Genomic DNA, 26,207 nt, shown 5'->3' on the forward strand with positions numbered 1-26,207 from the left:
CGACAAGAAAAAGACAAGAATTTCTCACGTAGAAAAAAAGTTATCACAGTAGAAAGCGATTTGTAGTCGTAGAAAAAAGGTTTGTATCCATAGAAAGCGATTTCTATAAAATCGCTGGCAGCCTCTCGTTGGGCCATGTTGATGCCTGACTTAAGGCTGCAGAAATTATAGTATGGTAACCATAATATGTAAATCATAGTATGTCCAACTTAAATAATTGAAAGCCCTAGATTACTCTATATTTACAACACTATTGCGGTGTACACCCGTTCATCACACAAATAGTTGAATTAGCTGGCCAGTGTGATAGCGCCACTAGATGTGAAGGATATATCATACAGACTTTGTAACAAACAGTACTGCCTCCGTCCCTCGCCCCAACCTGGGCTTGAACCAGGGACCCGCTTGCACACATCGACAACAGCCACCCTCGAAGCTTCGTTACCCATCGCTCCACAAAAGCCGCGGCCCTTGCAGAGCAAGGGAAACAACTACTTCAAGGTCTCAGAGCGAGTGACGTCATCGACTGAAATGCTATTAGCGCGCACCGCTAACTAGCTAGCCATTTCACACCAGTTACACTCACCCCCTTTGACCGCCTCATTTTCCGCAGCAACCAGTGATCCGGGTCAACAGCATCAATGAGATCAACTTTTATGGGATCATTCATTTTTTCTACGACTACAAATCGCTTTCTACTCGTGAGAATTTTTGTCTTCATAGCAGTCGTTTTACTTAAGGTCCTTGGAAATAACCTGAACATCTGCAGTTATGAAACAATTCTAATGCTATATATACATTTGGCATGATATTGATCCCATATGGATCCACCTGATGTCCTCCATTACCAACCACCCTCCAACTTCTCATTACATCATCTACAGCTACTGTTATTGTCATTATCTGCTAAGAAATGTTCATGCTCTATCATACTGGGTACAGAATATGTGAGATACACAGATTGGCTAAAAACACTAGCACTGCAAGCACTCAGAACAAAGAGAGCAGCAGTGCCTGGACTTTGCAGTCTCCCTCTACAAATCCCCCTTCCAAGCCTGCTGAGAACAAGTGAGAGGCAGAACCTCCCACCCACACAGCAACCACCTCCTCAATATTCCACACACCAGAATTCAGTATTTTAGTCTTAAATTGCCATGTGTGTACAAAAAATGTATTTTTTAATAGAAAAATGTTTTATAACACAACTGTACCAAAAAATATCAAAAGTTCTTAATCTTAAATATTGGCAGGTTGGTTTTCACAGCCGTTTCACAAGGTGTTCATTATTGGAAAGTATCCTTTGGTGGTATTTATTTGCTCCACATTATTCTTTGTTGTATCCTAGGACCTGCAATAGATACATATATATTCAACCACAAGGGTGTACTAATGAGCAATGCGAGAGAAAAAAATCCATCTTAATAGAAGACTACTGAAATTATATTATTTCAGTGTAGATAAGGGAAGGGCAGGTATAAAATAAAAACATGACAGAAAGAAAAGCCAGTGTATGAATCAAAAGGATTTGCATATGAATGGAGTGGAAATTAGCTGACTTTGTGATCCTTCCTGAGCGGTATGATGGCTGCGTGGTCCCATGGTGTTTATACTCGCGTACTGTTGTTTGTACAGGTGAACGTGGTACCTTCAGGCGTTTGGAAATTGCTCCCAAGGATGAACCAGACTTGTGGAGGTCTACAATTTCTTTTCTGAGGTCTTGGCTGATTTCTTTTGATTTTCCCATGATGTCAAGCAAAGAGGCACCGGGTTTGAAGGTAGGCCATGAAATACATCCACAGGTACACCTCCAATTGACTCAAATGATGTCAATTAGCCTATCAGAAGCTTCTAAAGCCATGACATTTTTGGGAATTTTCCAAACTGTTTAAAGGCACAGTCAACTTAGTGTATGTAAACTTCTGACCCACTGGAATTGTGATATATTATTTCACTTAAAATTTAATGTGTCTAAACAATTGTTGGAAAAATTACTTGTGTCATGCACAAAGTAGATGTCCTAACAAACTTGCCAAAACTATAGTTTGTTAACAAGACATTTGTGGAGTGGTTGAAAAATGAGTTTTAAATGACGCCAACCTAAGTGTATGTAAACTTCTGACTTCAACTGTGTGTGTGCGTGTGTGTATATATATATATATATATAAAAAACAATAATTGGCCCTGGTAATCCATCTGGCCCTGCAGCCTTGTGAATGTTTACCTGTTTAAAGGTCTTACTCACATCGGCTACAGAGAGAGTGATCACACAGTCTTCCGGAAAAGCTGGTGCTCTTATGCATGCTTCAGTGTTGCTTTCCTCGAAGCGAGCATAAAAAAGGCATTTCGCTCATCTGGTAGGCTCGCGTCACTGGGCAGCTCGCGGCTGGGTTTCAATTTGTAATCCGTAATAGTTTGCATACCCTGCCACGAGCATCAGAGCAGGTGTAATAAGATTCAATCTTAGTCCTGGATTGATGCTTTGCGTGTTTGATGGTTCGTCAGAGAGCATAGCGGGATTTCTTACAAGTGTCCTGCTCCTAGAAAGCGGTAGCTGTAGCCTTTAGCTCAGTGCGGATGTTGCCTGTAATTCTTGGCTTCTGGTTGGGATATGTACGTACGGTCACTGGAGGGGGACGATGTCGTCAATGCACTTACTGATGAAGCCGATGACTGATGTGCTTTACTCCTCAATGACATCGGATGAATCCCGGAACATATTCCAGTCTGTGCTAGCAAAAAACAGTCCTGTAGCTTAGCATCCGCATTATCAGACCACTTCCGTAATGAGCGAGTCACTGGTACTTCCTGCTTGAGTTTTTGCTTGTAAGCGGGAATCAGGAGGATAGAATTATGGTCAGATTTGCCAAATGGAGGGTTAGCTTTGTATGCGTCTCTGTGTATGGAGTAAAGGTGGTGTAGAGTTTTTTTTTCTCCTCTGGTTGCACATGTGACATGCTGGTAGAAATGAGGTAAAATGGATTTACGTTTTCCTGCATTAAATCCCCAGTCACTAGGAAAACTGGGTGAGTATTATCTTGTTTGCTTATGGCCTGATACAGCTTGTTGATTGAGGTCTTAGTACATGCATCAATTTGTGGTGGTAAATAGACAGCTACGAAAAATATAGATGAAAACTATCTAGTGATAGTAAATAGTGTAAATAGTGTGGTCTACAGCTCATCATGAGGTACTCTACTTCAGGCAAGCAAAACCTTGAGACTTCCTTAATATTAGAGATTGCGCATCAACTATTGTTGACAAATAGACACCACCCCTCGTCTTAAAGGAGGTTGCTGGTCTGTCTTGCCAATGCACAGAAAACCCAGTAACTGTATATTATCCATGTCCTCGTTCAGCCACAACTCAGTGAAACAGAAGATATGTCCAGTTTATACTCCAGTGATTGCACGGTCGCCAGTAGGACGGATGGTAAAGGCAGATTATCCACTCACCAACTAATTCTAAACCAAGCACCCGGATATGCACCCCCTGTATCGGCATCTCCTCTTCATATGAATTTGGGCCTGGTCCGGGAGGAGCCGTACATTTTTCACCTCCGATTCATTAAATAAAACATCTTTGTTTAGTCAGAGGTGAGTAATCGATGTTGTGATGTCCAGAAGCTCTTTTCAGTCATAAGAGACAGTGGCAGAAACATTATGTACAAATAAAAGTTAAACATGAAAACACACACAGAATAGCACAATTGGTTAGAAGCCCATTAAAATGGCAGCCATCGCCTCCGGCGCCATTAACTGTGGCGTCCCACCACTAAATTAATATATGAGAAACACTGGGTGTACTCCTGAGGGGGGAAGAGGCATTGTTGGGACCTCTTCACGATTGTGTTGGTGTGTTTGGACCATGATAGATCCTTAATGTTGTGGACACCAAGGAATCTTTCAACCCGCTCCACTACACCCTGTCCATGTGAAAAGGATGTGTTCAGTAGAGTTGGGTGGTATACAGATTTTCATACCGTCATAATGTACCATACCGGGGTATACGGTATTACTTGATGTGCACACAAGGGCCGCTATAATTTATTTTAATAATAACAACTTCTTATGAGGGAACACACACACACACACACGCTTCTCTCCTCCATTTCAACAACCCCCCAAAAAATAACAAAGGTGCTGGGGTGAACAGCGGCGCTGTTTCCCCAAATAGAGACTCGATCTTTTATATTTTTAGGATGGTATTACTGAAATCAAAATAAAATGTGATGCTTACAGTCAGTGATTTTCTGGGAAACAACTTTGGTGCAAAAGTAGCCCGGAAAAAGCATAGGTTGAGTACATTTGAGCTGCCCTGTATACCAACCAACATCAAAGATACTAATGTTATTTAGGTCTATATTTTGGAATTAATCCAATGATGCTAATAAACATCATGGAAAACTGAGTTGGATACTGGGCTGACCGGAGAAATCTCTGGAGCTTTTCCACTCTAAGGCAAATACTTTCTAATGATTTGTGGAACACTGCGAGCACAGTTTTAGCTAAGCAGCTGTTTTAAGTTGCAGATTGTGTTTAAAGGTAGACTCAATAAAAATGAGATTATCTGCGGTGCTGCTCGTGACATTGAGATGAGTGAGACGCAAGACTTTGCTCTCACACAGTCACACGGTATCTGCGCATGTGCACGGGTTAGTGCTACAACGCTCTTATTTGTTGGGGGAAATTTACCTACTATGCGGTTAACTTTCTGCAACTACACTACCGGTCAAACGTTTTAAAACACCTACTCATTCAAGGGTTTCTTTTTTTGGGACTATTTTCTACATTATAATACAATAGTTAAGACATCAAAACTATGAAACAACACATATGGAATCATGTTAGTTACCAAATAAGTGTTAAACAAATCCAAATATATTTTATATTTGAGATCCTTCAAAAATCCATCCTTTATATTGATGACAACTTTGCACACTCTTGGCATTCTCTCAACCAGCTACCTGGAATGCTTTTCCATCGGCCTTGAAGTAATTCACACATATGCTGAGCACTTGTTGGCTGCTTTTCCTTCACTCTGCAGTTCGACTCATCCCAAACCATCTCAATTTGGTTTAGGTCAGGGGGTTGTGGAGGCCAAGTCATCTGATGCAGCACTCCATCACTCTCCTTGGTCAAATAGCCCTTACACAGCCTGGAGGTGTGATGGGTCATTGTCCTGTTGAAAAATAAATGATAGTCCCACTAAGCCCAAACCAGATGGGTTGGTGTAATCGCTGAAGATTGCTGTGGTAGACATGCTGGTTAAGTGTGCCTTGAAGTCTAAATAAATCACAGACAGTGTCACCAGCAAAGCACCCCCACACCATAACACCTCCAAGCAGAGATCATCCGTTCACCCACACCGCATCTCACAAAGACACGCTGGTTAGAACAAAAATCTCCAATTTGGACTCAAGACCAACATACAAATTTCCACCGGTCTAATGTACATTGCTCATGTTTCTTGGCCCAAGCAAGTCTCTTCTTCTTATTGGTGTCCTTTAGTAGTGGTTTCTTTGCAAAAATTCAACCATGAAGGCCTGATTCACAGTCTCCTCTGAACAGTTGATGTTGAGATGTGTCTGTTACTTGAACTCTGAAGGATTTATTTGGGCTGCAATTTCTGAGGCTGGTAACTCTATTGAACTTATCCTCTGCAGCAGAAGTAACTCTGGGTCTTCCTTTCCTGTGGTGGTCCTCATGAGAGCCAATTTCATCATAGAGCTTGATGGTTTTTGCGACTACACTTGAAGACACTTTCAAAGTTCTTGAAATTTTCCGTATTGACTGACATTCTTGTCTTTAAGTAATGATGGACTGTCGTTTCTCTCTGCTTATTTGAGCTGTTCTTGCCATAATATGGACTTGGTCATTTACCAAATAGGGCTATCTTCTGTATACCCTCCCGACCTTGTCACAACTGATTGGCTGATTGGCTCAAAAACATTAAGAAGGAAAGAAATTCCACAAATTAACTTAATTAAGGCAGCACACCTGTTAATTGAAATGCATTCCAGGTGACTACCTCATGAAGCTGGTTTAGAGAATGCAATGAGTATGCAAAGCTGTCATCAAGGCAAAGGGTGGCTATTTTAAGAATCATATAAAATATATTTTGATTTGTTTAACACTTTTTTGGTTACTGCATGATTCCATTTGTTTTATTTGATAGTGTTGATGTCTTCACCATTATTCTACAATGTAGACAAAATACTTATAGGAAGAACTACCCCTAGACGTGAGCAAGACTGTTTGACAGCTACAGCCTTTGCAATATAGGGGCCCCAGTTACTTCATAACAGTGTGTCATCCACAGATGTCACACTCTACAGTCAAAGATGAATGAAATCCCTTTCATCTGTGCTACAGTGCCACTGTCAGCCAGTGGATACCTAGCTAGTCCACATTGTTCAAGTATCTTGAAAGTCGAAAGCTCTAGCTAATGTTGAATTATATTTGGTGTAAAAAGGACTTAGTTATCTGTTGTTGTGCCTCTTTCCCAGCAGTCAGACATTTAAATTTCACTTCCCTGGTGGTACTAGTGTGTGTGTGGGCACTGGACTATCTATCTAACTAGCCTGGAATTGAAAGCTAGTCAACAAGTTAGCCAGCTGTCAAACCTTGCTGGCAGTAGAGATGTAACTTGTTTCGCTAGCTGTATCCTTTCATACTGCGCTGGCTTAACTAGCAAGCTACTATCACTATGAGGTTTCCTGTTCAAGACTGACTAGAGATACAGCAAAGGGGGTTACTATTTGAGTGTATTGTATTGTGTAGCTAGCTTAATATTACATGGCTTGCAGTGGACACTAACCCTAACCCTAACCCTCTTCCGGGCTGAGGTTTGAATGACGTACTCTGCCACACAGGCTAGTAGTGTGTGTGTGTGTGTGTGTATTGGAGGTAGCTAGCTAGCTAGCTAACGGTAGCTAGTAGTATCTGAAACATCCTTAAAACACAGCATTGTTATCATTCTCATATATGTCTAAATATGTTTACCTAAAGCCATTTATTTAAAGGAAACTCACCCGGCCGGCCATATTGCTGTTTGTTGTCGTTTATCAAATACAATTCAGCGTAAATGTTCCCAGCACTGCTGACAGCACAATCGTTGAACTCCACTAATGCTACACAGGCTAAGTGGGCGGGATCGCCGTGACTTACGAAGTGATGTCATCACGCACACATTGGTGATGAAATATTTGGACAAACTACAGATTACCCAAACTCTGTTGGAAATTTTGGCCAGCGGGACAGCATATAAATATGCACTCCGCAGGTAAATTTATCCCAGGTGTGTACATAGGTTATTAATAACACATATTTCGGGAACTGCACAATCAAATGATCTTATATACTGCTTCAATATTGTGAGCATAAGTAGTTGTTTTTAACACACTCATAAACAAAAATATATATATTGTACATGATCAGGATTACTTTTATATGCCTATTCTCAATATGTGAATTTCCAAGTTTGCTAGTATACAAATGGTCAGAGAGATTCTTTTATAAAGTCAAATGGAAAAGTGAATACTTTATTGCAAATAGGCCGATCATAAAAACACTAAACAGAAAAGAGAACGCAAACACTTTTGAAAACATATTTATTTGAAATGATCTGAACATCAGATATACTCGGTACTTGTTAGTCAGTAAGAACCGTCTGCACATTTGATATTGATGTGTATAGAAACCAAAACAAGAAATACTTTTGGGGTTTTGGAAAACTGTGTGAAGCTGTGGATGCTGTATAGGGGGCTATATTTCAAACCTGTGAAATATTAATAAAAAAATATAAAATCTAAATACTCAAGTTGCTTTTGGTGGAATATTGGTGGACACTGTACTTCTGTAAACACTCAAATGAAACAGGTCCATCGTGTTTCTGCTCAACGTCATACCTACAGGTAACTGCCAAAATAAAGGAAACACTTGAGTAAATGAGGGATACAAAGTATATTGAAAGTAGGTGTGGTTCCTAAGTTAATTAAGCAACTAACATCCCATCATGTTTAGGGTCATGTATAAAAATGACTAGTTGCCCATTATTTTGGCTACCATGGCTAGAAGAGATCTCAGTTACTTTGAAAGAGGGGCCTCAAAGGAGCATAGGGAGTTTAAAGGGTATGTGTATCAAATCAAATTTTATTGGTCATATTTAGCAGAGGTTATAGCGGGTGCGGTCAAAAGGCTAACGTTATTAACTCCTAACAATGCAGTAAAATGTCAATTACAAAATCCAATTAACCCAAATAGCACTCTTAACGGTAACCAAAAGGCAATCTATATGTATGTACACTGGAAGAATCTACAAAAGATATACTACGAATATGTACAGCCAGTGCTTGACTTGGGCAGCAGTTCACCGGAGCGGAGTACCAGCACCTCAATTTTTCTACTGCTCGAAAAATTATTGTGGAGCTCCTGCACCATAAACAGTACCAGCACCCAAAATGAGTACTGGCACCTATTTCAGGCCAATTAAAGCACTGTGTATAGCATTAGATATATTGGTGAGTTATGTCAAGAATCCAGGATATAAATATATATGTAGTGTGTATAAACAGTGTAACTAAATACTAAAGTACAGCAGTAGAAATATTAGAATGAGCTATGTTGGGAAGTGTCCAGTGCAGGGCTTTCCAACCCTGTTCCTGGATAGCTACAGTCCTGTAGGTTTTTGCTCCAACCCTAATCTAGCTCACCTGATTCTAAAAATGTGCTGGTTGATAAACTGAATCAGGTTAGTTACAACTGGTGTTGGAACGAAAACCTAAAAGAGGGTAGCTCTCCAGGAACAGGGTTGGAGAACCCTGGTTGAGTGGTTCAACGTCTCTGACATCAGACAGCAGTGTGTGTGACTGTGTGTGTGTCACCGGATCTCAACCCAATTGAACACTTATGGAAGATTCTGCATTTTCCACCACCATCAACAAAACAACAGATTATGGAATTTCTCATGGAAGAATATTGTTGCATCCCTACAATAGAGTTCCAGACACTTGTAGAATCTATGCCAAGGCACATTTATGCTGTTCTGGCTGCTCGTGGTGGTCAAACGCCCTACTAAAACACTTTATGTTGGTGTTTCTTTTATTTTGGAAGTTACCTGTAGATTTACAGTACCAGTCAAAAGTTTGGACACCTACTTATTCAAGAGTTTTTCTTTATTTTTACTATGTTCTACATTGTAGAATAATAGTGAAGACATCAAAACTATGAAATAGCACATATGGAATCATGTAGTAACCAAAAAAGTGTTAAACAAATCTAAATACATTTTATATTTGAGATTCTTCAAAGTAGCCACCCTAATTTGTGGAATTTCTTTCCTTCTTAATGCATTTGAGCGAATCAGTTGTGTTGTGACAAGGTAGGGGTGGTATACAGAAGATAGCCCTACTAGGTAAAAGACCAAATCCATATTATGGCAAGAACAGCTCAAATAAGCAAAGAGAAACAACAGTCCATCATTACTTTAAGACAGGAAGGTGAGTCAATCTGGAACATTTCAAGAACTTTGAAAGTTTCTTCAAGTGCAGTCGCAAAAACCATCAAGCACTATGATGAAACAGTCTCTCATGAGGACCGCCACAGGAAAGAAAAGACCCAGAGTTACCTCTGCTGCAGAGGATAAGTTCAATAGAGTTAACTGCACCTCAGATTGCAGCCCAAATAAATGCTTCACAGAGTTCAAGTAATAGACACATTTCAACATCAACTGTTCAGAAGAGACTGCGTGAATCAGGCCTTCATGGTCAAATTGCTGCAAAGAAACCACTACTAGGACACCAATAAGAAGAAGAGACTTGCTTGGGCCAAGAAACACGAGCAATGGACATTACACTGGTAGAAATCTGTCCTTTGGTCTGATGAGTCCAAATTTGAGCTTGTTGGTTTCAACCACAGTGTATTTGTGAGAGGCAGAGTAGATGAACGGATGATCTCTGCATGTGTGGTTCCCACCGTGGAGGTGGAGGTGTGATCGTGCTTTGCTGGTGACACTGTCAGTGATTTATGTAGAATTCATGGCACACTTAACCAGCATGGCTACCATAGCATTCTACAGCGATACGCCTTCCATTCTGGTTTGCGCTTAGTGGGACTATAATTTGTTTTTCAACAGGACAATGACCCTAAACACACCTCCAGGCTGTGATGGAGTGCTGCATCAGATGACCTGGCCTCCACAATCACATGACCTCAACCAAATTGAGATGGTGTGAGGTGGATTGGACCGCAGAGTGAAGGAAAAGCAGCCAAAAAGATCAACATTTGTGGGAACTCCTTCAAGACTGTTGGAAAAGCATTCCAGGTGAAACTGGTTGAGAGAATGCCAAGGTGTCAAGGCAAAAGTTGGCTACTTTGAAGAATCTCAAATATAACACTTTTTTGCTTACATGATTCCATGTGTGTTATTTCATAGATTTGATGTCTTCACTATTATTCTACAATGTAGATTATTTATTTTTTTAAACCCTTCAATGAGTTGCTGTGTCCAAACTTTTGACTGGTACTGTGCATTACATCTATTCACCTCAAACTTTGTCCCAAAATGTATGGTTTTACACATTTGGCCCTACCTAACAGATACATGTAGATGTGGACATTCTTGAAATGGGACTCCCACTAATGTTTAGTGACTGCTTCTTGTTAACATATTGAAAAACTCAAATGCTTCACTGACAACAAAAAAAAGAGGGAAAGTCAGTTCAGTGCAGTTTATGGCACAATATTGGAGAACTCTGGTGCAGAAGTAATGAACTCTTTACAACGATGCACCATCTGAACCAAGACTGGGCTAAAACAGAATATAATGGTCTTATATAGTGCATAACCACCATGTCAGAATACAGATCCTTCCTTTTTTAACTCAATGACTACGTTTCATTACACAAACAGGTTCATCAAATATTTACATTGCCTTCTGTAAAAAACAATCCAAAGATGTCATTGAAATTGTGGTTTAATGCCCTTTGATGGAACGAGGCCATTTTCCAACACAGGAATATTTACCTCAACAGGAGAAAAGACAATACACAATGCCAAAGTATTCATAACCCTCCAATTGCAGTTCACAACATGGCAATCCCAGAGTTGACTCGACAGGGATTCTCCCTACACATCTCTTCCCTTTGATTTGACCTTCATCCTTACTTCCACCCATTAAGCAACTGGATACATTCATTCTTCCCCACCCAGTTGAAGCTGCTAGTCCCAGCAGATATTTACTTTGCAGGCCTTCGTCTATTAGACCTTTATATCTACACTGGCGTCCAAATCAACTGAAGTCACTTGTCCAACAAGGGACACCCAACATCCTACCCAAATGACCTCAGCACAAGAGCACATCACAGTGCTAAAATGGCCCAATCTAACTTTGCCAGGGTCAGTGAAGTTTTCCAAGAGGCAGACAGAAATCCTTAAAAATACAAAACATTTTATTTCTGAAAATGACAAATGAAAAAAATTCTAAACCATACAAATTGTTGTTTGGTTATTAGCATACCAGGATCTAACAATGGATAATGGGTCACTCGGGATCAGACAGACGCTCAGAGGCAATCAAGACATCTGCACCACTAAATTATATAAATGTAGCCAAACGTCGAGGCAAAGTAGAGGGCCAAAAGAGGGCACTGGTGGTGTGAAATGGCATCCATTCTGCACTATGTACTCACATTATGAAGGGGACAAAAGTGTCAGATTTATTTTAGTTAAAAACAAAACGCAATCCAAATAAAGTGATGTCGACAACCATTTGAAATAACATGACGGGGAATTGACTGACTCTTGGCATGAATATGATGAGCACAGCAAGAGTTAGCTATTTTGACTAAATTTAACACAGGTTAGCATTTGTCATCATGAATCTTGTTCTGGAGGCAGCTCTGCAGAGTGGTCAATAGCTGGCACAGCTAGGCATAAAATTCAGACTTTAAACCTAACCACACTGCTAACCCTAAATTATGACCAAAAAGCTAATTTCTGTTTTCATGAATACCTAGTGTAGCCCCTTTTGACTTTGCAGCTGGCGCGTCTAAGAGGAAATTGCAGTTCTTCCTCCAGGACAAGACTCAAGAGAAATGTCATCATGCAAATTTAACTGCTGGGATATGCCAATGTTTTCTAACCTACCTTCAACTAGCTAAAACCCCATCTGCTTCAGAAAGATATGAACAGAGAGAAATGAAGAGACCACCTTGACCAATAGCCTTGTCTCTGGCCTGTAAAAGAAGCAGTGTTGGTGGCGCTCGATATTGCACCTTTTCCTGTGGCAACGGAGTCAGCTGTAGGCTTTGTAAGCCCAATCTTTATTCTACAGGAGATAAACATGTATTTCTCTTTCTTAAACTTTTATTGTGGTTGTACAATATTCCCTGATGGCCTGCTGTGGCCGATGAGATTTTAACAGAATCCTGAAAGAACATCAAAAAATAAAATAATGAGAATTAGAGGGGTGATGGAATTGTCCGTTGAGGGGGAACCGGGAATCCTGTTGACTTTTTTTGGTCGCTCTCCCATGTCCCCTTCTTAAAACGTTACACACTCTGGTCACACACACACACCCGCCACTGTGCTGCTGTGGTCCCGCCATTTGTTCTGAGGACAAAAAATACAAGATCTACAGTAAACACAGTGGTTTGAAAAGTCATCCTTTCCTGTTTGGAAGGATGCAGTGAGTTATGCAATCTGACAGAACATGTGGCAAGTGTGCATGTGTCGCTCTTGAAGAGCCTCACCTATGTTAGCTTCTTCGCTTTGTTGTAAAGCGAGTCCACGACTTTGCTCATGTTCTGAATCGTTTCCAAGGCCGCGCCATAAGTCTTGTCAACTGGTGGCTCGTCAAATATGATCAAGACACCCTCACCTTGGTCCAGGATCCCTATAAATGAGTCACACAGGCAATTTAGACTAAATTACATTTCACTGAACAGAATACAAGTAGAGGTATGATACAGTAGTTTATACCAGACATGTACCAAGCAAGTAGACAATTGATTTACCATGAAACTTCTTGTCCAGGATCATCTGTGACAATTTCCTCTCGACATCCGCCTAAGGGGAAAAAACCACATATTCGCTGATTACTGACAATACATCAATGCATATAGGATTCATAAGATGTGTGAATATTATATCACAGGACTAAATGCTTGCTGATTTTCCCCTTCTCAAATACCAAAGAAATTAAGGTAGCAAAGCAGAAACCTCTATACCTTTGACAGTTTGATGAGACCTGATATGTGTTCAATCTGGAAAGGAGAAACACCATAAAGGATTATGATATGAGTGGTTAGTTAGAAATCCAACATAAAGCAATATTTACCATCCCCAGGTGTACACACCTGTACTCTGGAGAAGGGCTCGATGACACGGATAAGGTTCCCTTCCAGCAGGTTGTCATACAGCGTGGCCAGGTGGGTTCTGATGATGGGGTCGTCCCGCAACTCTGCTTTGTATTCTGTAAGGGCCTAGAGATGGAGGGGGGGGGGGATAGGAGGAGAGGGAGTGGAAAGAAAGAGGGAGAAAAGAAAGAGGCTTAGTGGGGAGGAGAGGGACGGTGAGACAAGGGAGGATACAAATGGGCTCGTCACAATAGAGGTCCTCAGAAAGACAAAAAAATAAAATAAACATTGCACCAACAATGAGGGCTAAAGAAAGTTGTTACCTTTTCAAAGTCTGCTAATGATCTGTTCTTGCTGGCTTGTGCAACACATTTCAGTGCATCTGTCTGCAAAGGGAGGTAGATTACGGTCAGCCAGGTACCAACCAATTTAAACTTGTTACACAATGCAAGTTGAGAAAAACCACCCCCACACACGCAAATGGCGGGTTCTTACCTGTCGGCCCGCATGCCGCAGGGCCAGTTTACCGCTGATCAGGGACTGCACCTCTTCTGGTCTGAAAGAAACCAGCACCAGAAGGTCAACCAAATCGGAACACATCAAAGCTACCCCAAGCCATACATGTATGCTTCATATCATTGCGACACAGCTAGGAGGTACTATCACTTACAGGCTGAGCATGATCTTGCAGAGCAGCATGTATTTGAGACCGGTAATGGCTTTAGGGTGGTCGATGGAATCGTAGCCCTCAAAGGCTTCAAAGAAGTAGGAGTAGGCAGTCTTCCAGTCTTTCTCCGAAGCTGCGTGGACAATCCCTGCAGGGGAGGAAGCATGGTCAGTCATCCACACTAAGCATGGCACTTCGCCACCTCAACACAGCTCTTCTTAAATTTGGGTCAGTAAACTAATTCTGGGTGTTACAAATGAGTAAGACATTGACATTGAAATCCCTGGTAAATTAACACACAGTGACCATAGGCCATTTTTCTGATGAATTTACAGCTTCATTGATTATTTTAATGATAGAACAAAACAAGAGCTCAGAATGTATTCTATTCTGTTGTATAACGTTCTGTTGTTTCTGACAAAATAAGCTGCCATTAGTGTTCCTCAATGGCTTAGCAACTGTAGGGGACTATGGATGGAGGCTCGTTCACTGGGACTGACCTGACATCATGTCCAGGGCGGCTTGCAGCTTGGGGGGACAGTAGATGCCGTTGGCCGTGGTGCGGGCTGAGGTGAGAGCGGCACGGGCCTTGGGCAGGTTGCTGAGCGCATGGTACGTCTTGCTCTCCTGCAGCTGCACCTCCACCAGCAGCGCCTTGTCATCCATCTTCTTCAGCTCATGGAGCAGCTGGGTGCCTGAACACCAGAGAAACATAATGGTCATATAGTAATTTAGCTGACACTTATCTAAAGTTCCTTCTAGTTAACACATCTTTAGTATACATGTGTGGCCCACAATCTTGGTGTTGTGGAATATTAAAGATCAACTCAATGTCATGAGTCTCGACCTGTTTGACAGCTCATTATAAGGCGTCCAGGAGACGGGGGTGAATGGGATACTATGTCATGCTACATAGCTTTGGACACAGCTATGGGTGAACATATCCCATGCTTAGCCCTCCATGCTCAGACAGATGCTGAGCTCATGGAGCAGGGATAATATTGTCAGTCCATACAGATAGAACTGTCACTCACCAAGCGCCAAGGCCTCCTGGTATCTTTTGGTGTCAAAATAGAGCGAGATCAGACGGGCCTGGGGAGAAGGGAAGAGAAATGTGTCATTGATTGCCATTGAACCACATCATAGTGTAAAAATATGAATGATATCACTCTGGGATGGTAGGGAAATATGTTGAGAGAGACTAAATTACATATGGTCTTCAAACTAAATCGTCAGAGTCTACAACAGCTCGTCTTCTAGGTGAAGGGGGTCAGCTTACCTCAAGAGCCTGCCTGAGGAAGGTCCTCTTCTCCACCTTGGCCCACTCGATGCATTCCAGACACAGCTCCACCTCCTGGCCTGTAGCTGCCTCCATGTCTAGGAAGAGGTCCAGCAGGGAGCGGACCAGCCGGGCTGCCTTAGCCTTACTGATGGAGATGAGGAATGGCCGCACAAACTTCAGCAGACCCCCCAACTCTGGGGTAGAGGAATGACCACAGCAGAAATTAGGACTAAATGAATGACAACAGTAAGCATATCTTGTCTACCCGATAAGCCTATCTATCCAAGGTTGTGTTGTGTCTGTCAAAATAGTGATGTTAGCTTCATAACTGGAAATACTCTGTTATTGGGTACTACTGAACAGTTAAGCAATGGCACATACAGTGAATCAATGTGCAGTTAATGGATTACACACTCCCAAGTTAGTCTAGTGCAGCAGCCAGGCTAATGGACCAGATATGGTGTTTGTGTTGAGTCTCACCTGCAGCCTGTCCTGTTTTGGCCAGGAGTGACCCCAGCTCCAAGATGCTTTGTTCTTTAACCCGAACGGCTTCTTCATCACTGTCCTGGATATCTCTCCTCACTGTTCGACAAGGAAAATAATGCACAGATTGTCAGTGTATGAAAAGATATAGCCAATGTCAGTCTCCTAGTCCTAGCTAACTACTGTGTTCCTTGTCTGTCTTAGTTACTGCTTATCTGGGTCTACTAGGCTTGCAAGTCAACATATAACTGGGGCCCTGTGACTAATGCAATTTGATGACAACTACAACAGGGAATAGCATGCTACAAAGTTAACTACAGAACTGTCAACAGGTTGGTAGTTAATTAGCTACCTAGCGATAGCTAACGAAGAACAGTGGATTTGATTTCACTGGTCATTTGGCAACGTAAGCAAGCTAACGTTAACGTAGTAACTCATTTTAGAGCGTCTAACAGTAGCTACATTGTCTACACCAACATTACATAACGTTACCTAACTAAGATTAATTCAATTATCAAGTGCATTGAGGTAGCTAGTTAGCTAACTGGTTACTATAGTTGGCTAACTAGCTTTTATTACAAGGCTGCTAGCTAGCCAACAACACTAGCTAGCTACCTACCTACCTACATACCTACCGTTAGCTAGCTAGCGACTTAGAATTGTATTGTGATAACTGTTAGTTACAAACATGTTGCATTAAAAACAACATAATAAGTAACTAGCTAAAGTCTTTGCAGTCAGTCTGGGCTTTCCAGATCATCATGGCCTACTATAGCTAGCTAGTCATCCAACGACCACCTTGCTAGCTAACAACCCAACGATTCTACAGTGAGTCAGCACCGCACACAAACCGGCTCTTGTCAGTGTATAAAACTGACTTTGCGGTGACTTAAATCGAGCATAAATACAACAACAATACGAGTCTTTCTCGTCTAAATGCCTACAATCATTACTTACCGATAGAATGTAGAATATCAATAGAGGCGTTACGATCCGTGCTAATGAGAGACTGAGCTCTCTGAAACTCAACCACTGCCGCAGCCGCCATCTTAGCTAGCTAGCTACCGATTCAAAAGCTGCCTGCCTACAACAATCAACAATGCCATAAGGAAATACGTAAAGGACTACGCAGCTACATCACGAGAGAGGGAGCCAAATATACGTTTTGGGGATTGTAGTTCAGTATTTATAGTAAACAGTAGATTATATTTTGCCTTGCTGACTCACCCAATCAAATAAATGGTAGGAGCAGAATGTCATGACAATTTCACTTAGGCCCATCATCAGCATTTAGTGTAGGCCTACACAGTTGTGTAACGAGGGTACGCTATACACTTACTTCTTAATCCCCATTTTGGCTGCTAGACAATGAAAGAAAGTTGAAAGAAAACTAATAGAACAGGAAAATGCATATGAGGATGTCTATAAATAATTGCGTCCAAGTTTCTATGGTGGAATTTGGGCTATAGGCTACTTTGAAGCAAGGTAAGACATGCCTCATAATCAGTGGTGTAAAGTACTTAAGTAGTACTTTAAGTATTTTTACTTAAGTAGTTTTTTGGGGGTATCTGTACTTTACTTTATTTATATTTTGGACAATTTTTACTTTTACTAAACTACATTCCTAAAGAAAATAATGTACTTTTTACTCCATACATTTCTCCTGACACCCAAAAGTACTTGTTACATTTTGAATGGCTAACAAGACAGGAAAAGGGTCAAATTAATGCACTTATCAAGAAAACATCTCTGGTCATCTGGTGGACTCACTAAACACAAATGCTTGGTTTGTAAATTATGTCTGAGTGTTGGAGTGTGCCCCTGGCTATCTTTAAATAAAAAAACAAGAAAATTGTGCCTTCTGGTTTGCTTAATAACACCCAGAAAAGGCCACTCGACGTTATCCTCACAATTATCCTGATAGGTATCAGTCAGGTGTTTTCTGTAATGACCTTAGTGATCACTGTTTTACAGCCTGTGTTCGTAATGGCTGCTCAGTGAAACGACCTGTCCTGATTTGTCATACAGGCCTGCTAAAAGACTTTAATGAGTAAGCCTTCCTTCATGAACTAAGCCTCTGTAAAATCGTATCGAATTAGCTTGATCCCTTCTGTCGAAGACGCTTGGACCTTTTTTGATATTTTCAGTGGTATTGTTAAACATGCCCCCATAAAAAAAAAAGAGAATTAAAAAACAGGTTCAGCCCCTGGTTCGACCGTGATTTTGCAGAGTTACTCCACTTCAAGCATTGCGTTTGGTGAAAGGCTCAGCACACGCATACTCAGGCTGACTGGCTCTCGTTTAGGCAAATGAGAAATAAGTGCACTCAGGCTATCCGGAAGGCCAAAGTTAGTTACTTTAAGAAGTAGTTCTCTCTCTCGCTGGGTCTAACGCCAAGAAGTTCTGGAAAACGGTTAAAGACCGAGAGAATAACCCTCCTCCTCACAGCTGCCCATGTCCCTTAATTTGATGTGGTTGTTACTGACAAGAAGCACATGGCTGAGCTCTTTAATCACCACTTCGTTAAGTCAGGATTCCTATTTGACTCAGCCATGCCTCCTTGCCCGTCCAACATTTCCTCATCTCCCACCCCTTCTAATGCGACTATCCCCGATGCTTCTTCCTCTTTTCCCCCTGCCCAACTACAAGGTTTCTCCCTGCAGGCAGTCACTGAGTCTGAGGTGCTAAAGGAGCTCCTGAAACTTGACGCCAAAAAGCATCTGGGTCAGATGGTTTAGACCCTTTCTTCTTTAAGGTTGCTGCCCCTTTCATCGCCAAGCCTATCTTCAACCACTTTAACCTGTCTCTCCTTTCTGGAGAGGTTCTCATTGCTTGGAAGGCAGCCATGGTTTGTCCTTTATTTAAAGGGGGAGATCAAGCTGATCCTAACTGTTATAGGCCTATTTTTATTTTGCCCTGTTTATCAAGTGTTGGAAAAACATGTCAATAATCAACTGACTGGCTATCTTGATGTCTATAGTATTCTCCCTGGTATGCAATCTGGTTTCTGCTCAGGTTATGGCTGTGTCACTGCAACCTTAAAGGTCCTCTACGATGTCGCCATTGCCCTTGATTCTAAGCAATGTTGTGCTGCTATTTTTATTGACTTGGCCAAAGCTTTTGATACGGTAGACCATTCTATTCTTGTGGGCCGGCTAAGGAGTATTGGTGTCTCTGAGGGGTCTTTGAACTGGTTTGCTAACTACCTCTCAAAGAGTGCAGTGAAAAAAGTCAGAAAATATGCTGTCTCAGCCACTGCCTGTCACCAAGGGAGTACCCCAAGGCTGGATCCTGAGCCCCATGTTATGCTTAATTTACATCAACAACATAGCTCAGGCAGTAGGAAGCTCTCTCATCCATTTATATGCAGATGATAGTCTTATACTCAGCTGGCCCCTCCCTGGATTTTGTGTTAAACGCTCTACAACAAAGCTTTCTTAGTGTCCAATAAGCTTTCTCTACCCTTAACCTTGTTCTGAACACCTCCAAAATTAAGGTAAAGTGGTTTGGTAAGAAGAATGCCCCTCTCCCCACAGGTGTGATTACTACCTCTGAGGGTTTAGGGCTTGAGATAGTCACCTCATATAAGTACTTGGGAGTATGGCTAGACGGTACACGGTCCTTCTCTCAGCACATATCAAATCTGCAGGCTAAAGTTAAATCTCGACTTGGTTTCCTCTATCGTAATCGTACCTCTTTCACCCCCGCTGCCAAACTAACCCTGCTTGAGCGGCTAGATATTCTTTACCATTTGGCCATCAGATTTGCAACCAACGCTTCTTATAGGACACATCACTGCGCTCTATACTCCTCTGTAAACTGTTCATCTCTGTATACCCGTCGCAAGACCACTGGTTGATGCTTATTTATAAAAACCCTCTTAGGCCTCACTCCCCCCTAGCTGAGATACCTACTGCAGCCCTCATCCTCCACATACAACACCCGTTCTGCCAGTCACATTCTGTTAAAGGTCCCCAAAGCACACACATCCCTGGGTCGCTCCTCTTTTCAGTTCGCTGCAGCTAGCGACTGGAACGAGCTGCAACAAACACTCAAACTGGACATTTTTTTCTCCATCTCTTCATTCAAAGACTGAATCATGGACACTCTTACTGACAGTTGTGGCTGCTTTGCATAATGTATTGTTGTCTCTACCTTCTTGCCCTTTGTGCTGTTGTCTGTGCCCAATAATATTTGTACCATGTTTTGTGCTGCTACCATGTTGTGTTGCTACCATGTTGTTGTCATGTTGTGTTGCTGCCTTGCTATGTTGTTGTCTTAGGTCTCTCTTTATGTGGTGTTGTCCCTCTTGTCGTGATGTGTGTTTTGTCCTATATTTATATTTTATTTATATTTTTAATCTTAGCCACCGTCCCCGCAGGAGGCGTTTTGCCTTTTGGTAGATAAGAATTTGACTTGTCTGACTTGCCTAGTTAAATACTGTAAATGATTAAATATATATATTTTTAAAACTTTTAACACTTAAGTATTTTTTAGCAATTACATTTACTTTTGATACTTAAGTATATTTAAAACCAAATACTTTTTTACTTTTACTCAAGTAGTATTTTACTAGGTGACTTCATATTATTATAAAGTAAAATGTACAGGTTTCAAACAACAGGAAAAATATAGCCTTGCTATGCTAATGATAGGCCTAACCATCTTCTGGTAGATGGAAAGGCTTTCCCAAAAACCTTCTCAATTAAATGTTAACTAGCTACAAAGTAGCCTATGCCTACCTGGCAGAATGATATCATGATTATTTTCATCAATCCAGTGGCCATTTGTTTCGCAAACTCCTTCATGTGCTACAGAATAACCACTAACAAAACAGCAGTACTAGGTGCTTGCTCACTTGAATTAAAGGGTAACTACACTCAAAAAGATATACATTTCAACGATTTTTCACAGACCTTTAAAAGTGGTCTCCTGGTGTGTTTTAAGCATTGTTATTGATTTAGAACATCAAATTTGGTTGTTTTTCTATTAAAAAAGTGTGACTTTGAGAGTGAAAATCTGGAAAAAACAGAAAACTGAATTTCTGACACAGCCTACTATTAGCACTTGCCCAGTACAGCTTCAGTTGGCCTGACTGTGAAAGACCAATTTCAGAGTGTATGTCACTATTCTCAAATAAATTTTCACACAGGGCGCCTTTCCTTTGCGGGGTGGGCCAATTTTTGGCAACATTGGAGTACACCCCCTTCTCCACGCACCACTACACCACTGGGCCTACACCATTTAATTCAAAGTGGTCTGTTCATGGAAAAAAAAAAAGTGAAAAGGAGATTAATATACCTTTACTAGGTCTGAACAATGATAACAGTTGGACACTCTTAAAAACACGATGGTGCATCTCAAGAGATTTCATACTGCAAAATGTAAAAAAAAAATGTTTTTATCATGGCTATCCCTACATTTAGATTTATTCCACTCATTTTGAAAGCCTAGCTGTGATCTGACATGTAGGTTATTGATAAATAAAAAGCTTTCATAACTTTGGATATTTATTTATTGGCTACTTTTCTTTTGTAATTAAAACAGCTGGGCTACATGCTAAAATCCATTCATTGTTTTTCAAGAAATGGATTTGAGTATTGAGTGCATTGTGCAGCTTTGTTGTGATTGGACGGAGTTGCAAATTACAGCACCACGGACAGAGCTCGACCACTGCCTTTCTCCCTTTTTACACCAGGGAGCCAGTGGGAGTGCACTGCAACCCTTGAAAGCGCATCTCGCGGTGAGGACCAATAGCACATCTTCATATCAGCATCCATTCCACAGTTGCCTACCATCGGCTGCGCACCAGAGACGGGCGCTAACTAGGATATGTCAAGGCGTGCGATGCTTTTGCTTGATTAATGCCTTTTCTTTCCTTGGATTGTACTGTTATGTTTTTTTAAATCTACATTTTCCAAGATGGTTTATGAGGTTTCACCTTGATGTGCACAATATCAAATGAATTTGCTGCTACTGTTTAGGAAGCCATCACTGCAGTGCCATTATTTTTTCATTTACTGGAGGACAAATATTACACTGTAAGTAATGGTTGTATAATTTGTATAATATTGTAGCCTATTACGAATGATAACATACTGAATTATAAATCGTAAACATCAAAATGTGAAAATAGGCAACATCACTTGGGAAAATAGGCTAAACTGCTAGATTGAAGGTATCCTATATTTCTTTGCAAGAAGCTACCCATATGCACCATAATGAGGAGTCATGTCAAAAGGGTTTGTTGGAATTCAATATTACTCAGCGTCGAGTTTGCGCGTTTATTAGGACGCGGACGCTCGATTTCAGAACCATGGACAGCAGCCGATCTACACAACCACATGTAACAGCCTTGAAACCAAAGCTTGCAGCTAGACAAACTGTCTTTATATTTAAATTAACAAGTAAAATAGCCAAACATATTTGGGATTTTCTGACAAATCGACTAGCCTGCTTGAAATCAACTTAAAATCTTTGAGTCGCAATCACTTTTTTGTTGTTGTTTTGGTTATGGCTTAATCTTATCTCGTTGAAATGTTTCTCAGCGCACATGACTCCTCAGCAATCTACTATTAATATTATTAGGCAGCCAATAGATGCAAAAGTTATGAAACAGTGCATAGCAATAATTCATTTATATAATTTTACAAACATCGTTTTCAATTCTCAATGATTTCGTAGGCTATAGCAAATGTGACCTTCACATAAAGGTGTTTACATTTCAGGCTTCCATTTTAAAAAGAAGCTACTACTGTATGAGCATGGATACATACATCATTCGTTAGGCTTCGATCGAATTAAAGCATGTCCATGTGGAATTGGATGTGTTGAGACCAACAAAAGTTGAGTAAGTTGGATGGCTGTTTGATTTTTTAAATTAAAGGCATAGGGGCCCTTCGGATGTGTTTACTTTGGTTTACCACGCGGATAGTCGACAAGCAAGCAGTGTAGTTGCTAATCCAACTTGTTGTTATTTGCTGTCAGAATGCTGAGTGCTTTGAAGGCACCATAACATTCCCTGGTATATGCCTAGATTCACCCGTCTGTTTTTCATTTACCAAGTCAAAACAATACAGCTAATTAGATCATTCAAATTGGACCACCGAGCACTTCGATATAAAATCTACTGTATACACCAGGCGTATTCCACCGAGGGCCCGCTGCACCCTAAGGGTCATATTGTTTTTATGAATATCTCTATCAACAACAGAATAAACACATTTTGAATTACATATCTACAGTAGAAAATAGTAAAATATCATCTTTCTAATGATTTCTCAAATCCTAATATTGAGCAAATTACACTTACTGGAGTATCTGACAGGCTTTGAAAAAGCACCAGCGATTAGGCTTCCAGTGCTAGAGGTGTCATGCCCAAAGGGGGCACATGCCCCCTCAGATTTGCCCTGTTTTTAAAATGTTCAGATGTAAAATTAATTACTAAACTAAATTTCTAGAATTAGGCATTATTATGGCTCTAGATTGCAGGAAAAATATGTTTCAGGTGTTTAAAAAAATTCAGAATTCTCCAAATCACCCCCACTCCATCCTCACCTACTTGTGCTCCCTCTAAAATAATAGGTGCAAGACTGCCCTCAGTGTGGCATGTGCTGCTGGTAAGCTTTCTTGACTTGGACATACATTTTGCCAACATATGGCTAACCTTTGTTTAAAACCAGCTAAACAGCTGCTTTGAGTGAAAATGTGTTTGGAGTTACCTTTCTAGCTAAAAGGAAATGTTAGAGTTTACACTTCCTCTTCCAATTATAATGTGGGTAGCTCAAAACAATAAATATATTTACCAAATCTATTCATTTTAAAATGTGGATTACTTCTCCTTGCCTATATCATTTACCTGATAACACGTGATTTTTTTTTTTTTTGCTAAGGTATTATGGGGGTCCCTGGGTTGCCGGTTTGCCTGGGAGGGGGTCCATGCTTATGAAAGCATATCTGAATGTTCTGGAAATTCCTGTGAATTATTAGAGCCAACCAAGATATCTCAACACAATAGCCTTCACAGCATCGCTTTTATGACATGCTCCTTTATAAGGACGACACAGACAGGCGATTTCAGGACCTTGGACAGCAGCCGACGTACACAACCAAAACAGAATGTAGCCAAACAATGCTTGCAGCCAAATAATCCATAATTATTTTCAATTAGCAAGGAAATATTGAAATATCTTTTGCATTTATGTATTTATAATTATCACAATCAAGATAGGCCTATTTCATTCTCAACATCAAATACATTATATATTGCTCACATTTATGAACACACAATGAAAGTGGTAAAATGTAGCTAATAGCTACTGAAAATTTCATTTTCCTAACATTGAACCATTTTGTTTTCCACAGGCACTTTTGACCTAGCTGAGAAGGAGAGCCAAGTGCAAAGAGAGAATCTGCTCAGACCGACTCCTGATCCATCCAGTACGTACCTTTCCTGTCAGGACTACAAGGACCTACCGTGGCATTAGATGCCTGAGAGGAACTGACGCTTGTAGCCAGGGTCTCCCAGCTCAGAAGCATTGAGATCCTCAGGACCTCCCCTGCCATTCTCTCTGGTCGGTCATCCACTAACCCAGAGAGGCTAACGCCCCTGGATATTGCTACACAGTCACCATGGGAACCGTGCTGTCTCTCTCGCCCAGCTACAGGAAGGCGGCCCTCTTCGAAGATGGGCCAGCCACAGTGGGCCACTACGCGGCCGTTCAGAACAGCAAGAACGCCAAAGACAAGAATCTGAAGCGTCACTCGCTCATCAACGTTCTGCCATGGAAGCGGATCGTGGCTGTGTCGGCCAAGAAAAAAAGCTCAAAGAAGGTGCAGCCCAACGCCACATACCAGAACAATGTGACCCATCTCAACAACGAGAACCTGAAGAAGTCTCAGTCCTGCGCCAACCTGTCCACCTTCGCTCAGGACCAGAGCACCCCGGCCCTCGTCAAGAGCTCCAACAATGCCGTCTCGTCAGTCAAGAAGGCCCCCCTGACCAACTCTAATGCAGCCCCCGGCACGCCCAAGAGGGTGATCGTCCAGGCCTCCACCAGCGAGCTCCTGCGCTGCCTGGGTGAGTTCCTGTGCCGGCGCTGCTACCGACTGAAACACCTGCCCCCCACTGACCCGGTGCTGTGGCTGCGGAGCGTGGACCGCTCGCTGCTTCTTCAGGGTTGGCAAGATCAGGGGTTCATCACCCCGGCCAACGTGGTGTTTGTCTACATGCTGTGCCGCGACGTGGTCTCCTCCGAGGTGGCCAACGAGCATGAGTTGCAGGCCGTGCTGCTCACCTGCCTCTACCTGTCCTACTCATACATGGGCAATGAAATCTCCTACCCGCTCAAGCCCTTCCTGGTGGAGAGCTCCAAGGAGACCTTCTGGGACCGCTGCCTGTCCATAATCAACCTGATGAGCGCTAAGATGCTCCAGATCAACTCGGACCCGCACTATTTCACCCAGGTGTTTGCCGACCTAAAGAACGAAAGCCAGAAGGAGGAGGAGAGGAGCCGCTTGCTCATTGGTCTGGACCGGTGAGGGTCCCGGGGCTCAGGGAAGGGGAGGAAAACCAGGGGAGGAGAGGGAAACCAGGGGAGAGGGGTCTACACCAGTTTAGTATTTCAAAATGGGGGAGGGGGATTGGTTGAGGGAGTAGGAAGAGAGGAGTGGGGAAGTTTTGATGGGAAGAGATTCATTTTTAGGGTTAATTTGGCTCTGATATAGCCAGAACGTTTTAGATTATAAGCATGTTTGAGAGCTAACAGTACAACAGTTCACTGAAAGAGGGACAATGGAACGCAGTTTGATGAAAAAAACGAAAACATTTTATGGTAAAAATCCTATTTATCTCAAGTTTTCTGAAGACCAAACTAATATTTTTCGAAGGAAAGAGAATTGCATTTTAACTTCACTTTTGACACCTAACAAAAATGCCAGACTCGGGTACATTCTCTGCTTACGTACATGTATAACTACATTGAAAAATACAAAACCGACAATGAAAAAAACAAACAATAGAAAAGGAACACAAATCTACAGCGATGAATGTGGAGACGACTGAGGCTGCAGCACCCTACCAACTACCTGCTGTTTGTTCTGACTGTCTGAGATGCACTGCCTACAACGGGATGGTAAAGGGCCCTTGCGTGACTGGGCTAGTGTTCACATCAACAGACAAGCTGCAACGCTGGCTCTTTAGACTGTGAAGTGAAAACCCATGTACCCCCACTGCAAGGAAGGATATGGACTCGACAGTTCTGCTGCAGTGCTAACAGTATCTGATCTGAATGGAAAAGTGGGGGCACGGATGTTGGATACATGTTGTTGTGGCTTTATTGTTTGTGACTTGGCGAGAGGGGTTTGGTGGAGAAAGATTGGTTCAGAAGGACTTGACAACAGGCCTGAATTGCATTGTGGGA

The 26,207-nt window shown here is 41.7% G+C and overlaps 3 protein-coding genes across 3 annotated transcripts in view; 1 reads left to right on the plus strand and 2 right to left on the minus strand.

Moving 5' to 3' along the window:
* The window catches only part of LOC139581018 (vesicle-fusing ATPase), a 44,339-nt gene extending 37,181 nt beyond the window's left edge, over positions 1-7,158 (minus strand). The window contains exon 1 of the mRNA XM_071410319.1: positions 7,031-7,158. Within this exon, the coding sequence (XP_071266420.1) occupies positions 7,031-7,042 (12 nt within the window). The 5' untranslated portion in view covers positions 7,043-7,158. The remainder of the gene's footprint in view (positions 1-7,030) is intronic.
* Positions 7,159-10,953: 3,795 nt separating this feature from the next.
* On the minus strand, positions 10,954-17,087 carry LOC139581020 (26S proteasome non-ATPase regulatory subunit 11B). The gene is made up of 13 exons (XM_071410321.1): positions 16,744-17,087; positions 15,784-15,885; positions 15,301-15,497; positions 15,056-15,113; positions 14,522-14,716; positions 14,025-14,169; positions 13,850-13,910; positions 13,678-13,740; positions 13,355-13,480; positions 13,226-13,261; positions 13,013-13,064; positions 12,749-12,891; positions 10,954-12,608 (listed from the first exon to the last, which is right to left on the minus strand). Exons 1-12 carry the CDS (start codon positions 16,832-16,834, stop codon positions 12,749-12,751), a joined length of 1,269 nt encoding a protein of 422 aa, XP_071266422.1. The 5' UTR covers positions 16,835-17,087; the 3' UTR covers positions 10,954-12,608.
* A 4,488-nt stretch (positions 17,088-21,575) lies between these two features.
* On the plus strand, positions 21,576-25,800 carry LOC139581021 (cyclin-dependent kinase 5 activator 1-like). Its single transcript, XM_071410322.1, has 2 exons — positions 21,576-21,827; positions 24,151-25,800. Exon 2 carries the CDS (start codon positions 24,418-24,420, stop codon positions 25,324-25,326), a length of 909 nt encoding a protein of 302 aa, XP_071266423.1. The 5' UTR covers positions 21,576-21,827; positions 24,151-24,417; the 3' UTR covers positions 25,327-25,800.
* The last annotated feature ends 407 nt before the right edge of the window (positions 25,801-26,207 follow it).

Source organism: Salvelinus alpinus, chromosome 7 (assembly GCF_045679555.1).
Source record: "Salvelinus alpinus chromosome 7, SLU_Salpinus.1, whole genome shotgun sequence".
Taxonomy (NCBI): domain Eukaryota; kingdom Metazoa; phylum Chordata; class Actinopteri; order Salmoniformes; family Salmonidae; genus Salvelinus; species Salvelinus alpinus.

What these genes read in the sequence shown, in the direction of transcription:
- LOC139581020 (XM_071410321.1), bottom strand. Translation starts at nt 16,834, where the DNA reads ATGGCGGCTGCGGCAGTGGTTGAGTTTCAGAGAGCTCAGTCTCTCATT. An exon ending in TCCTCAGGCAGGCTCTTGAG is followed by an intron (nt 15,114 to 15,300) that starts GTAAGCTGACCC and finishes CCTTCTCCCCAG; the next exon opens with GCCCGTCTGATCTCGCTCTA. An exon ending in TGCAAGATCATGCTCAGCCT is followed by an intron (nt 13,911 to 14,024) that starts GTAAGTGATAGT and finishes GGTTTCTTTCAG; the next exon opens with ACCAGAAGAGGTGCAGTCCC.
- LOC139581021 (XM_071410322.1), top strand. Translation starts at nt 24,418, where the DNA reads ATGGGAACCGTGCTGTCTCTCTCGCCCAGCTACAGGAAGGCGGCCCTC.